Raw genomic sequence first — 18,131 nt, 5'->3', positions numbered from 1 at the left:
AAGGTATGGGCCAACTTTGGGTACCAGCAACACTTGGATGAACACACTCCAAAAGGGAAGGGAACTCATTTGAAGTCATAAAGGACTTCTAGTGAGAGGTCTTGGACTAACACTTCTACTACTCCTACTTCTGCATGAAGGAGGAGGAGGAGCCAAGTGACGAAGAAAGGCTGAGAAAGATAGGCTCCAAAGGATTTGGTGGCATCATCTGGTGGCAAGCAGGGGTGCAGAAGAATGCCCAAGAGACAGATGAAGCAAAAATGTTTAGTGACAGCAAGTGAGTGTTAGCTAACTACCTTGTTACCACATTTCAAAGACCAACTCCAGCTGTTGCTGAGGAATAATCTTACATAAAAGAAAATAGTTTTGTATTTCTGTAAGAACAAACATTGTCTACTTGCATAAAATCACACAGCAATTTTAAGTTTCTGAACATATTTCCATAACTTTCTTTACAAATAATGTACACAATTTGTGCTTGAAATTGTATTGAAACTTACACTCCAGTAATCAGGTCAAACTATTTAAAAATTTTATTAGTTAAAAAAGTAAAGCCTACTGCTACATATATATAAAATCCATAAGAATATTTAATAAATACCTTACCTTCATGCCCATCACAATATTTTTGTATATAGTTTGTCTGTATTCTTCAATCTCATCATGAGCGAAACGATACCCGTGAATAATTCGCATCTGTTTAAGGAATGTTGATTTACCGCTCTCTCCTGCTCCCAGTAATAACAACTTGACCTGAAAAGGATTAATAAACACTACTGGAAAATGAAGATTAAACTTCAGTTCGAACCTTATATCAGATTCAACTACATAAAATACATTTGTCCTTTTTTTGTTATATGCCATAAAATACATTTGTCCTTTTTTTTATATGCCAAAAAAGTAAAAAAAAATCAATGAATTTGCAATGTTAGGTGTGAAATTCAGGGTTTCCAGCTGCTTTCTTGGACATCCAATTCATCTCTACTGTACAGTGTTCATATTCGCAGGGGATGGGTACCAAACCCCCCTGCAAACAGCTAGAATCCATGAATAGTTGAAACCCCTATAAAAACGCTTAAACAGTCTATTTTGTTAGTTAAAACTCAAGAAAACACCACTATAAATATTTATACCTGGTTTTTTTAATATATGTAGTTTTATTGCAAAAAGTGCATTTTATAAAAATTATAAATAAAATTTGTAGATATTTCTCATAGAAAAATACTGCGAATAGGTAAATTTTCTACGAATAATGGGGCATATGTTCCAGAGAGATCTAACTTGTTCAGAATGGAAATACCTAATGCTGGCCTGTGTTTTCGTATGATTCAGTTTTCATACAATTTTTCCAGCAAAATTGTTTTTCGGGTTTCATATGTTTCCTTGGATTTTGTACACTAAGAAATGCTCCTTCCAGATGCCCACTGCGTGAATAGGCCCTGTACCAGCACCCAAACAAAGCATCCTGTGTTCTCTCATGATCCCTTCTGCTTATGTGGTAGTTTTTTGTGCTTTTTTGTTTTTTTAGAGTACAACTGCTAAATAAGCCATCATGGAGCCAAAGAAAGTTCCAAGTACCAGCCCTTCTGTAAAAATGGCAAGAAACACTACTGAAGAATTCGTAGCAAGGTGCTGGAGGGTGTTGTATGCCGATCACAGTAACAAAATGCCTACGAGTGCTGCTGTTAGTGAATTTAACGCCAGCAGAGGCTGGTTGGAAAAATTAGAAAGCAAACGGGCATAAATAATGCACCTAGTACTTCAGTGATTAAGGACATTTTACAAAGTGGAGTGATGTAAAAGATTTTGTGGAGAATTATCATCCCAACAAGGATGATGTAATCCATGTCTCTAACATCTTCAATGACAATGCCGTGTTCCACTTAGGCAAATTCTAAAGAGACGGAAGAAACCAATGTCTCTGGACAGTTTGTTGTGCGACGGGTCCAGAGAATCTCAAGCTGGTTCTAGTGCCAGTAAAAACCAAAGGGGGGGGGGGGGGGGGTGGGGGGGGGGGGAGTAACCCCAGATAGTGCCAGTAAAAAACAAAGAGGAGAAGTAACCCTAGATAGGTCCTTGATACCAGAAATCCTTCTGGAGGGGGATTCCCCTTCCAAAAAATAACCTCTTCTCCTCCTCCTCCTCTTCCCCTTCTCTCAGTCTTCCATACACTAACAAGAGTCTTCCATAAAGGTGGGAGTGTTGAATGTTCATTATTTGTTTCATTGTTCATTTATATTTATTTCTCATTGTTTTTTGTATGTAAAACTGTGTTTGTTCCCTATAAAATTTATTTTTCAAAATATTTTCAGGGGTCTGAAATCCATTAATTGTATTCACTTATTCCTAATGGGAATTATTGTTTCGGTTTTAGTATGTTTCGGACTTCGTGGGAGGTTCTGGAATGGATTATGCACGGAAACCGAGGTTCCACTGTACAATGCAATCAATGTTACACAGAAGAATGACAGATGATGTGGACAAACACTGGACTGCTGGTTGGATATGCACACTAGGATTCTTCTCTCAACTCTTCAGGATGGTGTGCTTGGGTCTGTTTTACATGGAATAAGGCTGATTAAAATTAATAGGTTTTTGTATACCAAATAATCACTAACTACAGATGCTTTAGACTTTACTTCTAAATCTGATTTTAGCTACTATCTGTTTACTGTTATTTTTGGATGGCGATTAATACTATCACAAGCAGAGTGATGGGAGCAGTTAAAAAAGTACTGGATGCAATGTACAATTAATTTGCCTTAGACTTACTCAACAAGAACCAGGCAATTATTTTCCCTTTTTCTATTAACTACAAAAAATTGGATTAGTCTTTTATCACAGTTTTGAAAAAATTTAGACACTTCCCATGCCTAAATACAATACAGACACTCATTCCAGCTATATTAATATTTGGCCTTTAAAATCAAAAGCATGAATTACATGGGTCCTACATGTTTAAAACTAACTTTAGCCATATATTTAGAGAGAGCAAGTGGATAGATTACTCTACTGTAGTGCCCTTACCCTTCAAATATTTCCATCACCTCTTACCATAACATCAAACCTAAAAGGAAACAAAACACTAGTATTCTATAATGGAAATGGTTAAATAAATAAAAGGCGTCTTTCAATATCCTCAACGAAAAATAATTTCACTAATAAAATACACCTTAGGTACTTTAATCCTGTAACAGTCATGAATACAGACACCACCCTATTTAAGTACAGTATGATATAAAATCAATACAGTACAGTACTTTTTATGAACCTAAAACATGATATTGTAATGATACAATTAAGTTTGTTCATACTTACCTGGCAGATATATATAGCTGTATTTTTCCGAATCCGACAGAAATTTAAACACTTACGACACACGCAGTGGGAGTAGGTGGTTAGTAACCCCATTCCCACCGCTGGGAGGCGGGTATCAGGAACCATTCCCATTTTCTATTCATAATTTTTATTTCCACTGTCTCCTGAGGGGAGGTGGGTGGGTACTTGATTATATATATCTGCCAGGTAAGTATGAACAAACTTAATTGTATCATTACAATATCATTTTGTTCATGAAACTTACCTGTCAGAATATATATAGCTGAATCCCACCTTTGGTGGTGGGAGTAGACAGAATAGAAGATTTTAGGAAACATATATATGCAGATATAATTGATATCTTGGTTCCTTACCTGTTAGCATAGCTGACTTCGTGGTTACTGCCGCGTAAGTCTGCTTGTGCTACTAGAGTTGCCAGCGAGGTAGAGACCTATAAAGCTGGTGCACTCCAGATGATCTGTCAACAGGGCGAGACCACGACGTGACTAGACTATTGACCATACAATGAGGGCAACGAAGTAAAACAAAACCACCTGGCGTAGCCTACCAAAGGTATCCCACTTAGACTAAGCTAATGGAAGGGAGATCCGCCGCAGGCGGTCAACCCCACAACCATAACACAAGTTAAAAACTCCCCTAACCATTAAGGATAGGATGAGCGCTACCTCCTGCCCCCACAGCAGTGTCCTGCAGCGACGTATGGTCCGAGCGAGTAACAATTTTCGTATGTTGCTTTCACCTCCCGCAGGTAGTGTGAAGCAAACACCGAATTGCTTCGCCAATAAGTGGCGCCCAAAATGTCTTTGATTGCCATATTCTTGTGAAAAGCCACCGAAGTAGCAATAGCCCTCAACTCGTGGGCTTTCACTTTTAGAAGCTCCATGTCACTTTCACTACACTTTTCATGAGCTTCCTTAACCGTACTTCTTAAGAAGAACGCCAGTGCGTTCTTCGACATCGGAAGATCTGGTTTTTTCACAGAGCACCACAAGTTCTCCGAAGAGCCTCTGCATGCTCTGGTTTTCTGCAAATATAACTTGAGAGCCCTGACAGGACACAGGACTCTCTCAGGTTCAGGTCCCACTAGCTCCGACAACCCTTTGATCTCAAACGTCCTCGGCCAAGGGTTGGAAGGGTTCTCGTTCTTTGCTAAGAACGTAGGGCTTAAGGAACAAACTGCACTATGATCCTTGAACCCAATGTGCTTGCTTATGACCTGTATTTCGCTAACCCTCTTCGCCGTCGCCAGAGCGGTTAGGAAAATGGTCTTCTTAGTAAGATTCCTAAGCGAAGCTAAATGGAGCGGTTCAAATTGACTCGACATGAGAAACTTAAGTACCACGTCTAAATTCCACGATGGTACTTTCGGTTGGAGAACTTTCACAGTCTCAAAGGATCTAATGAGATCATGAATGTCTCTGTCATTCGCTAAGTCGAGTCCTCTATGCCTGAAGACTACAGAAAGCACGCTTCTGTAGCCTTTAATCGTGGGAACAGCTAGTTTCGCTTCTTTCCTGAGGTGAAGAAGGAAATCTGCTATCTGGCTCACAGAGGTTGAGGTGGAGGAAATGCCCTTCTTTCTGCACCAACTTCTGAAGACAGCCCACTTCGATTGGTAAACTGCGATTGAGGAGGGCCTCCTTGCGGTGGCAATCATCGTAGCCACAGGTCTTGAAAAACCCCTCGCTCTGGCCAACTTCTTGATAGTCTGAACGCAGTCAGACTCAGAGCGGGGAGGTTTTTGTGGTACCTCTCGAAGTGGGGCTGTCTGAGTAGATCTTTCCTTAGGGGCAGAGTCCTTGGAAAGTCTACCAGGAAGGACATCACCTCCGTGAACCAGTCGGCCGCTGGCCAGAAGGGGGCGATGAGGGTCATCCTCGCTCCCTCTGATGCCGCGAACTTCCTCATTACTTCCCCGAGGATCTTGAATGGGGGAAAAGCGTAAATGTCTAGTCCCGACCAATTCCACAGTAGGGCGTCTACTGCCACTGCTCCCGGGTCCAGAACTGGGGAGCAATAAAGCGGAAGTCTCTTCGTTCGGGAAGTTGCGAAAACGTCCACATGAGGACGTCCCCACAGCTTCCATAACGCCTGGCATACCTCCTGATGAAGGGTCCATTCCGTTGGCAGAAGCTATCCTTGCCGACTGAGAAGGTCTGCTCACACGTTCTCCACGCCTGACACGAATCTTGTCAGGATCGTGACGTCTTGCGACTTCGCCCATATCAGGACATTCTTTGCGATGGCGAACAGAGAAGGAGAGTGAGTTCCCCCCTGTTTCCTGAGGTATGCCAGGGCTGTGGTGTTTGTCCGAGTTTATCTGAACCACTTTGTTGGAGACTTCCTCTTGGTAGAACCTTAGAGCAAGGTAAATCGCTGAAAGTTCTTTTAGATTTATGTGCCAGGACAACGTTCCCCTCTCCAGGTGCCTGACACTTCTCTCCCTCCTAGTGTTGCTCCCCAACCCGTGGAAGACGCGTCGGAGAACAACACTAGGTCGGGGTTCCGAAGCTTGAGCGAAAGTCCTTCCGCAAGCTTCTTTGGATCCGACCACCATTTGAGGTGCTTTTTCACTTCCGTCAAAAACAAGACCTCTTCTAGATCCTGTTTGCGTGACCAATTGCTGGAGAGGAAGAACTGAAGTGGTTGAAGGTGCAACCTTCCTAGAGAAACAAACTTCTCCAGTGAGGAAATGGTCCCCAGCAGACTCATCCATCCTTCACCGAGCATGTTTCCTTCCCTAGAGAGGCTGACACTTTGTCTAGTCATTGAAGTTGTCGTCCCTGGGACGGTAAAAAGCCCGAAAAGCCACTGAGTCCATCTGAATCCCCAGATAGACTAAGGATTGAGAAGGAGTCAGATGCGACTTTTCGAGGTTTTCACCAGAAGTCCCAGGGACCTCGCTAACGACAAAGTCGTGTGAGGGTCCTTCAGACACCGGTCTTGCGATGAGGCTCGAATAAGCCAGTCATCTAGGTAGAGTGAGATCCTTATTTTTGCAAGATGGAGCCACCTCGCAACGTTCTTCATAAGAACGGTGAACACCATCGGCGCCGTGATGAGACCGAAGCAGAGTGCCCACTGAACTGGAATACCTTCCCTTTCAGGACAAATCGCAGGTATTTTCTTGATCGGGGATGGATGGGGACGGTGAAAGTATGCGTCCTGAAGGTCTAATGAGACCATCCAATCCCCCGGTCTTAAGGCTCCTAGCACAGATTGAGGTGTCTCCATCTTGAACTTCTGCTTGGTAACGAAGCAGTTTAGGACTGCTGACATCCAGAACGGGGCGCCACCCCCTGACTGCTTCGGCACTAGGAACAGATGGTTGTAAAACCCTGGAGAACTCAGGTCGAGGACCTGCTCCACCGCCTGCTTCTCGATCATTTGATCTAGTAGATCGTGAAGCACTTCCCGTTTTTCTCCCTGATACGAAGGAGTACAACTCCTATGGTGTCCCGAAGACAGCGGGGGTAACTTCAGGAACGGAATTCTGTACCCCTTCTTGACGATGTCCAGAGACCAAGCGTCGGCACCTCTCTCTTCCCAGGCTCTCGCGAAATGTAGAAGTCTGGCTCCTACCGGTGACTGAAGGACTTCCCTCTCACTTCTTGCTCTTAGAAGGAGCGGGGGTCTTGCCTCTGAAAGAGCCTCTCCTCGAGGGGCTGGCTTCGAGGAAGAAGCAGATCGAAAGGGCTTCGATTTCTTCCAAAGCAGAGGACCCAGAAGACGAAGTAGTTGTAGTTTTCCTAGAAAAATGCGCCAGAAGGTCTTGGGTTGCTTTCTCCTGGAGACTGGCGGCTATGTCCTTGACCATAGACTGGGGGAAGAGATGTTCTGAGAAAGGAGCGAAAAGTAGATCCACTTTTGGCGCTGGCGAGACCGATTTAGCGGTAAAATTGCAAAACAAAAGAGTGCTCTCTTCTTAAGCAGTCCCGTGCTGAAATGAGCAGCCAATTCCTCAGAAGCATCCCTGACGGCCTTGTCCATGCAAGACAATACACTGGACAGCTCCCCCAGACTGATGGAATCAGAAACTAATGGACCTGGCATCCAAAACTCCTAGGCCACCAGTCAAGAAAATTAAAGACCTCTAGTGTCCTGAAGAGGCCTTTAAGGTGAAAATCTAGCTCACTATGTGTCCAAGAGACTTTCGAAGAAGACAGAAAAGATCTTCTGGCGGCATCCACAATACTTCCAAAGTCTCCTTGAGCCGAGGCTGGAAGCTTAACTCCGACATTTTCTCCCGTCTCGTACCTACATACCAGCTTTGCCACAAAGTCTTGAAGGTGGTAAAGCGAAAGAAGCTTGTTTTCATAGAACGCGACTTCTTCATTTTCACAAAGCCCGAGATCTTAGCAGCTTTGGATGACGAAAACTGAGAGGGAGGAGTACGCGGAGCTTCAGGCTGAAAAGTGTCTGCAAAGACTGATTGTAGCAGTCACTAATTTCCTCTTCAGACACTGGAGAAGTCGGAGGAAGTAAGGAAGAGTCACGAGCTTTCTCAAAAGAGAAAGAGCGGCGAACAGGAAGAGTTCCCGCTTCCACTTGCGCTTGCGGTGGAGGAAACTGACGTCCGTAGGCGCGCGCTTGGCGTCCGAGATGCCAATCTTCTGGCGTGACTGAAGCGCGCTCGACAGCTACAGGTGCACACCTGGCGTCCACTGGCGCGCGCCTTAACTTGCACCGAAGCACGCTCGGCGTCCACTGAAGCGCGCTTGACTTTCACAGAAGCGCGCTCGGCGTCTAAAGAAACGCGCTTCCTATCTACAGGTTTCCTAGTAGCGGATACAACCGCTTCTCGAGAGCGAGAAACGAATTTCTCACCTCCTCTAGAGAGCCGCTGGGGCGCCAGAACGAACTCTAGGGGATTCTTCGGAGTCAAAACGGAGAGAGACGTACGAGCGAGGAGAGGGAGAGGGAGAACGCCTCGACCTTTCAGTCTTCACAGGAAGATTGTCATCCTTCCTACGGCGACGTGGGAAAGTCTCTCTAGAAGAAATTACTTCTTGAAGTTGCTGCTGCAGTGACTGGAGAATCTTGCTTGTAGGTGAAGCCTCCTTTTCTGGGGAGGGGCTGATCCTGTGAGCAGTGGCGAGTGGCGAGGGGACGCCTTCTTCCTACTCCCAGGAACCGCCACTTCACGCACCTTCTAGCATTCGCTCGAAAGAATCATCTAGGAAAGACTCCGCCTCCGAAGAATCCTTACGCTTCTTCTGTGGAGGAAAAGCAGCAAACGCACTATCAGGCGAAGAGCAAAGTTCCGGAGAACAACTTGGACGTGAAGCATCCCGAACACGAGCTGTCCTTTTCAGCGGATGTGATGGGGCATGAGAGCTCCACCCCTTGCGCGGGGAGGAAGCTTCAGAAGAGGAAAAGCACTCCTTGAGAAGACGTGCACGCGCACTCTCCTTGGCAGTCTGGGTAGGTTCGTCAGAAGCTGCCGAAGGCACGTCAGATCGGTGGGGGTTCCTCGTAACTCTCCTTCGACTTTCGACATGCTCTCTCCCCGTAACCTGGGAGTCAAGCAGTGGTCTAGGTCTAGAGGCGGAATGAGGCCGATCTGACGCACCCTCCACTACACAAGGGGCACTTTCACTGCAACTTTTCTTCACTTTTGCTCTCCCGAGCTAACACTTTTGATTCTAAGTTACGAATCGATTCAAGAATTAAAGATAAAGTATTACCTTCTACAGACACTGCTTCAGGGCCCGGAGGCAACACTACAGGGGCAGGAGCATAAACTACAGAAGGAGGGTTAGCAGGAGAATCATTAAAATTTTTAAAATCTGCCTACCCGAAACACTCCTGGAGGAAGACCTCCTTAACCTATCTCGCTCAAGTTTCTTAAGATAGGTTTCATACGCCTTCCACTCAGAATCTGTTAATCTTTCACACTCCTTACAACGACTTTCAAACGTACATTCATTCCCCCTGCAAACCTTACAAACAGAATGTGGGTCTACTGAAGCTTTCAGTAGCCTACCTCTACATTCAGAAATAGAACTAAATCTAGCGCTAGCTGAACTAGACCCTGACATCTTGATCAAAGAAAAATCAAAACCAAAATCAAATCAATCCAAAGTCAACGTGTGCCAAGCCACCGATCCAATTCAGATACCAAAGAAAAAACCAAAAGGGATACTCAAGTAGCCAGTAAGTTTCCAAAATCTGGACGAAGGTGCTGCAAACGTTGTTTACAGCACCGGCGACAGAAAAATTATGAATAGAAAATGGGAATGGTTCCTGATACCCGCCTTTCAGCGGCGGGAATGGGTACTAACCACCTGACTCCCACTGCGTGTGTCGTAAGTGTTTAAATTTCTATTGGATTCGGAAAAATACAGCTATATATATCTGACAGGTAAGTTTCATGAACAAAACAATATGTACAGTGAATGTTCCTCCATATTTACAGTGATGGTACCAGAACCCCCTGCAAATAGCTAGACGCCAGCGAATAGTTAAAACCCTATGAATATGCTTAAAACTGCCTACTTTGTTAGGTACTCAGAAAAACCCAATAAAAAGGTTTATAGTACAGTGGTCTCCCCGTATTCGCAGGGAATGTGTACCAGACCCCCCCCCCCCTGCGCGAATAGTTAGGATTGGCGAATAGTTGGAACCCTTATAAAAACGCTGAAAACAGCCTATTTTGTTAAAACTCAAGAAAAACCCACTAAAAATTTTTATACTTAGTTTTTTTAATAGTTTTATCACAAAAAGTGCATTTTACAATGAAATTGATTGAAAAAAACAAAAGGAATTTCTGGATATTTCTCATAGAAAAATACAGCGAATAGGCAAATTTTCCACAAATAATGCGGGATAATGTTCCCGAGAGAAATTCGCAAATGTGTAGTCCACTAATCCGGAGAATGTGAATACTGTACATGGTTTTTTAAATATTTTTAATGCAAAAAGTAAATTTTACAATGAAAAAAAAAACAGGAATCTGAGGATACTTCTCATAGAAAAATACTATGAATAGGAGAATCTTCCGCGAATAAATGGGGGGTATGTGGTTCCAGAGAGAAATCCGCAAATATGTGAATCCGCAAACCTGGAGTCTGTGAATACGGGGGCGTTCACTGTACAGTACTGAATGTACATACAGTACAGTATGTACAGATTATGTGAGCAAAACAAAATTTGAACTTATGGGGGCAGAGGGGAGAGCTCTGAACACAATTTTAATTTACAGTCCCATTTGTTTGTACAGGCAGTCCCTGGCTTACGACGTTCCAAGGTTACAACTTTTCAATTATATTTATCAGAAATTATTTCCAGGTTTACGACGCATGTTCCAGGGTTACAACGCTTACAATGCTGATCTGGCAGAAGAAATATGACTCCAAAAATGCAAAATAATCAATATTTGAAGTTTTTTGGATGAAAAATGCAATAAGATTCCAGTTTACATAGTTTTTTATGCACCCCAATGTTCCAGCTTACAACGCGCCTCAAGAAACAGAACCCCCGTCGTAACCCGGGGACTGCCTGTATCTCTGAATGTAAGTTAAATGTGTGTGGATAAGTAGGGTGGTGTCTGCACATCAAACAGGACTTGAATTGAATTAATTCAATAATGTGGTACCCATTTTTTTTACCATACTTGCAAATTAAAACAGAAACAAACAAATAAATATATATATATACAAAGAAAAAATTAAGAGCATTAATTTCTTTATCGTAAAGAGAACATGTCATCACCAGGAGGAATTCAAATCCCTATGTCAACTTAAATTCTTCAAGTGTTTCAGCAAAATAAAAATAAAAGTAACTGACTACAAGCACATAGCTACACTACCTGCCGTCTGTATCGCTGTCTGTCTTTTTGTATTTCTTTGTCGATTTGTTGTGACCTTGCATGCTGCTCAATCTGAAAAGGTAAAAAAAATTTTTTTTAAAGTCTTAAAAAAAGGTAAACGAATTTTTTTTAAGTCTTTCAATGTAATGGATCATCATCATGAAAATAACGTTTGTAAATACATATGCTTATATGAGATGATATAGTACACATCTTCAAAGACACTGAAGCTAGCAAAAATACCATTCGGCAATCTGATTTTAAAGATCTGAAACTTGAAGATCAATTTTAGTTTTAATTCACAAGTAAACATTTTAAAATGTTAACAAACCAGTTCTTCTCTAAAAGGTGGGTATACTGATTAGAATAATGAATTGAAGTCATTAACTGCACTCAAATGTTACAAAAGAAGCCATTAGTATGTGGAATCAAATCCCTATAACACTCAATAAACAACTTTTTGTCGTCTGCCAAGCAAACTACCTATACAAAATTATATTTTTATAAAAAAATGAAGTTTTATAAATATACTTACCTAGTAATTACTTAGGTAACAATTAGCGAGGCTAATCATTAGCTAAGTAATTACTTGGTAAGTTACTTTCATAAAAATCTCAAGTAGTCATCACTCAAATTATACCATTTATATCCATCAATGCAATCAATGCACAGAAAATATAGAGCTATCTTGCTTCAGCCTCTGCACAAACATTGCTATACAAGCAGTCCCTGGTTATCGGCAGGGGTTCCATTCCTGGGGGTGTGGAGAAAGTGAAAACCGCCGTTAACCGAAACATGATATTGTCATGTTACAATAAAGTTTTATACATACTTACCTGACAGATATATACTTAGCTATAGACTCCGTCGTCTCCGACAGAATTTCAAATTTCGTGGCACAACCCGCTACCGAGTAGGTCAGGTGATCTACCGCCCTGCCCTGGGTGGCAGGACTAGGAACCATTCCCGTTTTCTAATCAGAATTCTTCTCTTCCACCTGTCTCCTGCGGGGAGGCTGGGTGGGCCATTAATCGTATATATCTGTCAGGTAAGTATGTATAAAACTTTATTGTAACATGACAATATCATTTTTATACATTCAACTTCCCTGCCAGATATATACTTAGCTGATTAGCACCCATTGGTGGTGGGTAAGAGACAGCTAACTACTGAAATAGACAGGTAAACAACATATGTTTGTAGGTATTTATAAACCTTGGTTCCTACCTTATTAGGCTGAAGACTTCGCGGCTACTGCCTTGGAGTCTGCTTAGCCTCAAGAGCCTCAGCGAGATATTGATCTATGGCTAAGAGTTCTTGTGGGTCTGCCAATGGGGTCTTATCCACTTACTCGGCAGAGCCTAAAGGCCTTTGTCATTGGGTGCTATTCCACTACATGACAATACACCTTGTTCAAGGAGCACAAACCCGATCCCGATCACCTGATCCTAACATCCATGTTAGTTCTAAGATTGTAAGGAGTTATCCCGCAACTCCTTACAAACAACCAAACCAAAAAATCGAAACATAAATACACTTTCATTACAAAATATACAAAAAAAAAAAAAAATTTTGTACTCCCCTACTAGCCATACATACCCTTGATCCCCTACCAGCAATGACACTATGCTCCCGTGCGACATTAGTGAGCTTGCTAATAGAAAACCAAGCACATATCTGACAAGAGGGTTTATGTACGATAAAAACACAAAATTAAGGATCAGTCTTTGCTCCAAGACCCAGCACTGTATCTGCTGATACAAAAGGACCTAGCGAGAAGCACTTCTCATAGGTCACTCTCACATCCTTCAGATAATGAGATGCAAACACTGAATTGCACCTCCAATATGTAGTCTCAATGATATTTTTTAGAGACATATTCTTTTGGAACGCCAAAGACGTTGCTACTGCCCTCACTTCATGGGTCTTGACTTTTAGAAGACCGAAGGATTCCTCCGAGCAGTTCTTGTGAGCGTCCGTAATAACGCTTCTCACAAAGAAAGCCAAGGCCGTTCTTGGACATGAGTCTTTTGGGGTTCTTCACCGCACAAACCAAAGACCTTGTTGACAAGCTCCCATCTGTCTCTTCCTCTCTAAATAATATTTCAGAGCTCTCACTGGACAGAGAGACCTCTCTATCTCTCTGCCTACTAGGTTAGATAGGCCTTTTACCTCAAAACTTCTGGTCCAGGGGGGTTTTGACGGGTTTTCGTTCTTTGCCAGAAACATTGTCTGGAAAGAACAGATGGCAGCATATCCTTTGAACCCCACCGTGGAATCCAGAGCGTGCAATTCGCTCGTCCTCTTGGCTGTAGCGAGAGCCACCAGGAACAAGCATTTCCTAGTGACGTCGCGGAAGGAAGCCAGATGTAAAGGCTCGAATTTATCCGATGAAAGGAATTTCAGGACCACGTCTAGATTCCAACTAGGTGTTTCTAGGAGTAGCTGCCTTTGAAGTCTCAAAAAAGATACTAATTAGATCGTGTAGATCTTTGTTGCTTGCAATGTCTAGGCCTCGATTCCTAAATACTGAAGACAGCATGCTTCTGTATCCCTTTATTGTTGAGACAGATAGGTGTGATTCCTCTCTCAGAAAGAGGAGGAAATCGGCAATATTCACTATAGAGGTACTGGAGGAGACAGCTTCTGACCCTTACACCACCTCCTAAAGACTTCCCACTTTGATTGGTATACTCTTCTCGTCGAAGCTCTGCGGGCTCTAGCGATAGAGCCCGCAGCCTTGCGAGAAAAGCCCCTCGCTCTGACAAGTCTTTCGATAGTCGAAAGGCAGTCAGAGCGAGACCTGGGAGGTTGTGATGAAACCTCTCGAAGTGGGGTTGTCTGAGTAGATCTGGTCTGTTTGGAAGGCGATCTGGGGAAGTCCCACTATCCCAATGGTCCAGTACCTCCGTGAACCATTTTCCTGGGCTGGCCAAAATGGGGCTATTAGCGTCAACTTCGTGCTCTTCGAAGCTACGAACTTCCTGAGCACTTCCCCCAGGATCTTGAACGGGGGAAAGGCGTATGCGTCCACACCCGACCAATCCAGTAGAAACGCGTCTATTGCGAAGGCTCTCGGATCTTCCACTAGAGAGCAAAAATATCTCTATTCTTTTGGAGAGGAACGTCGCAAACAGGTCTATGTGAGGCCTCCCCCACAGACCAAAGACTTCGACACACTTCTTCGTGTAGAGTCCATTCTGTGGGAAGGACCTGATTCCTCCTGCTCAGTCTGTCCGCGCTCTCCCATTCTTGATCCCTTGAACAAACCTTTGTGAGGACGAGTTATGCCTCTTTCTTCGTCCAGGTTAACAGGTGTCTTGTTAACTGATAGAGGGAGAAAGAGTGCGTGCCTCCTTGCTTGCGTATGTAAGCCAGAGCCGTGGTGTTGTCCGAGTTTATCTGTATCACCCCGCCTCTGACTATCTCTTCGAAGAACTTTAAGGCTAGGTGTATGGCCACTAGTTCCTTGCAATTGATGTGCCAGGACACCTGTTCCTTTGTCCAGGTGCCTGACACCTCCCTTGCTCCTAGCGTCGCTCCCCATCCCGACTCCGAAGCGTCGGTATATAACACTTGGTCTGGGTTCTGCAGGGCAAGCGATACGCCCTCGTTCTTTTGAAGAGGAGGGATCCACCACTTCAATGAATCTCTTACCTCTTGTGGAAGTTGGAAGATGTCCGAGAGTTGTCCCGTCTTGTCCAACTCCCACCACCTCTTTTGAGGAAAAACTGAAGAGGGCGAAGGTTGAAGTCTCCCCAGAGAGAAGAACTTTTCTAGTGAGGACAGGGTCCCTAAAAGGCTCAGGTAATCCCTCGCTGAACTGTTCTTTCTCTCTAAGAAGCTCGAGATTCTCGACAAACCTCGAGTGATTCTTTCTCGCGAAGGATACTACTCGGGACTCGAAAACCCCGAGAATCCATCTGAATCCCCAGATAGACCAAGTCCTGGCTGGGGATCAGCTGTGACTTCTCGAGGTTGACGAGCAATCCCAGCGAATCTATCATGTTCCTTGTTACTGATAAGTCCTCCAAGCACTGAATCTCCGACTTGGCCCTGATCAGCCAGTCGTCCAAGTAGAGGGAGATGTTTATTCCCTCTAGGTGAAGCCATCTTGCCACATTCGCCATCAGGTTGGTGAATACTTGCGGAGCTGTAGACAGACCGAAGCACAGAGCCCTGAACTGAAAGATCTTGTCTCCTATTACAAAACGACGATATTTCTTTGACAAATGGTGAATGGGAACGTGGAAATATGCGTCTTGCAAGTCAGAGAGACCATCCAATCTCCTGGACGAAGAGCCGACATTACTGAGGCGGACGTTTCCATGCGAAACTTCTTTTTTCTGAACAAAGCGATTCAGAGCCGCTTACGTCCAGAACTGGTCTCCACCCCCCCGATGCCTTTGGTACTAGAAAAAGGCGATTGTAAAATCCCGGGGAGTGTGGATCCTGCACAAGTTCGATGGCCTCTTTTTCCCACATTTGTTCCACCACCATTTTGAAGGAGAGTCTTTCTCCATTACCGGGTCTCTGTACCTCGCTGACAGTTCCCGAGGCGTAGATGTTAGGGGAGGGCTGTTGTCGAAGGGGATTACATATCCCTTCTTTAGGACCGACACTGACCCAAGGGTCGGCTCCCCTTTTGCCCATACTCCTGCAAATTTCAGGAGTCTGGCGCCCACTGGTGCTTGAAGGAGCAACAAGTCACTTGGATTTCTTGAAGGGCCTAAAGGAAGACCTTCCTCTCTTATCAGAGCTCTTCTTTCTGGCAGGGGGACGAGCGCTGTACCTCCACGAAAGGGCTGCTGAGGAGGACGAGAGTCCTTCTTAATCGCCGACACTACAGGGCGTCCTTTCTTGGACGTTTGTGTTAGTAGGTCTTGTGTCGCCTTCTCAGTTAGCGAGCGAGATATATCCTTCACTAACTGAGAAGGAAACAGATGATCCGATAGAGGGCGAACAATAAAGCAGTCCTCTGGCTCGGAGAAACCCCTTTCGATAATAGGGATCCATATACTGATCTCTTTTTCAGGAGACCAGCACCAAAAAGGGAAGCCACTTCACCCGAAACCGTCCTGTACTGCCTTGTCCATGCAAGACAGACGCTATGGAGAATCTCTGGGTTTTTAAGAAACTCGGATCTTTAGATTTGTTGGCCAGAACTCCGAGTGACCAATCCAGAAAGTTGAACACCTCTAAAGTGACAAAAAGTCCCTTTAGAAAGTGGTCAAACTCTGAAGTGCTCCACGTCGCTCTGACCGATCCTAAGGAGTGACGTCTAGAGGCCTCCACTAAATTGGAAAAGTCCGCATCTGCAGAGGCAGGTAGAGAAAGACCCATAGTCTCTCCTGTCCCATACCAAATACCTCTCTTTCCATGTAGTTTGGAAGGAGGCATGCAGAATACGTCTTTCCTAACTCCTTCTTCTTGTCCATCCAAGAATCTAAAGAATGGAGTGCCTTCTTCATCGATATAGCAGGCTTCATTTTCAAAAAGGCCGAAGATTTTGCCGTAGCCGAGCTCGAAAAGAGAGAACGAGGAGAAGGAGAGCCGCCGGACTAAGAGAATCTCCAAATTCTTGAAGTAATAATGAGGCTAAGACTTTATAACTCGATAGTCCCTCATTAGCAGGAGGTTCGTCATCAGACAACTCGTCTAACCCTCGATCAGACGAAGGAGAATGACAACTTTGTCGAAAATTGCATTTTTCCTAACTATACAAACCTGAGGTCCTTTAACAATAGGAAGTAGCTAGCGGCAGCTGGAACGGTCGTAAGCTTCGAACAAGGGGAGAACGGTAGTTAACTGCTTGTCCGATCGTGGGAGGTAAACAAATCACTTTTGCTTTTGGCCCATGCAAAATACGCAGAGTGAGGGGTGGCATGAGGAGGGACTATATGTAAAGGACCTCAGGTTTGTATAGTTAGGAAAAATGCAATTTTCGACAAATTGGTCATTTGTTTCCGATACGTAATACAAAAACCCCTCGGTCCCTTTAAACCAATAGGAAGACTCACTTCTTGGTGGGAGGAATCTGAGTCTTTTGATGAACAGACTGGTGTTCGTCCATCCCTGGAATGCCTCCCTGGTCGTAAGAGCGAGGGAGGGATCCAAGCCTCTGTCCGATTGATCGGGTGTGCACCGCAGGATCAATGGTCAGACCTCTGGGCCGAGTACTAAGAGAGAGGCAAGCGTATCTCTTTGTACCAGCATTGTAAGAACTTTTTCCTTTACATCAGCAATGTAAAGTAATGGGTTTGTCTCATGTAGGCATCCACTTTCTCCCCCTTGTTGGAGAAAGTGGTGGATATACACCTCCATCTCTAGTTAAAGAGATAGAAATGGAGCTCTGTTGAATAGCTTACCTGCATCTGACTCCCTTCCAGCAAGGTAACGACCGTATCCCTCTGCCCACAGGTAGAGGGTAGAGAAGATGGTGAAGAGAAGCCCAGTCACTCTCTCATTCGCACATTCATTCTCCCAGTCATACCAGGAATCGATGCTGTTCTGCCTGCTCGGGTGCTGGGTAAGCTTACACAACGTGTTGAGCAGCCACCACAGGTCCCAAGGAAAAAGTAATCCAAGGACTTGTGGGCAATATCCCGAAGGTAGAAGGACGTGAAGGTGGTCTGGTTGGCCCAGACACCTGCCTTCAGGACCTGCGCCACGGAGAAGTTCTTACGGAACGCTAAGGAGGGTCCGATACCTCTGACTTCGTGGGCTCTTCTCGGATCGGAGCGTACGGATTGTTCGTCGCTACCATCAGCCTCGTACGCTCTCCTGATCACCTCACGCAGCCAGAAAGAAAGCGTGTTCTTGGAAAACTTCTTTCTGGGTAACCCCAGTTGCTAACGAAGAGGCGTCGACACTCAGGCCTGAGATGTCGAGTTCTCTTCAGATAGCGCCGTAGCGCCCTCACAGGACAAAGCAGCATCTCATCCGCATCGTTATCGGTGAAGTCCAGAAGGGAGGGATCGTG

At 44.4% G+C, this 18,131-nt stretch overlaps 1 protein-coding gene across 3 annotated transcripts in view; it reads right to left on the bottom strand.

Moving 5' to 3' along the window:
* Positions 1 to 18,131, bottom strand: part of LOC135222679 (guanine nucleotide-binding protein subunit alpha homolog) — a 98,163-nt gene that overhangs the window by 45,340 nt on the left and 34,692 nt on the right. For all 3 annotated transcript variants that reach the window (XR_010316308.1, XM_064260844.1, XM_064260845.1), the window contains exons 2-3: positions 11,150 to 11,221; positions 607 to 753 (exon numbers count right to left, since the gene is read on the bottom strand). Coding sequence is in view for 2 of the 3 variants with exons in the window: in XM_064260844.1 (XP_064116914.1) it covers positions 607 to 753; positions 11,150 to 11,221 (219 nt within the window). In the remaining variant the exon portion in view is untranslated. The remainder of the gene's footprint in view (positions 1 to 606; positions 754 to 11,149; positions 11,222 to 18,131) is intronic.

Source organism: Macrobrachium nipponense, chromosome 8 (genome assembly GCF_015104395.2).
Source record: "Macrobrachium nipponense isolate FS-2020 chromosome 8, ASM1510439v2, whole genome shotgun sequence".
Classification (NCBI taxonomy): domain Eukaryota; kingdom Metazoa; phylum Arthropoda; class Malacostraca; order Decapoda; family Palaemonidae; genus Macrobrachium; species Macrobrachium nipponense.
Note: the sequence above shows the minus strand (reverse complement) of the source record. Positions and strands in the feature narration are given on the sequence as shown.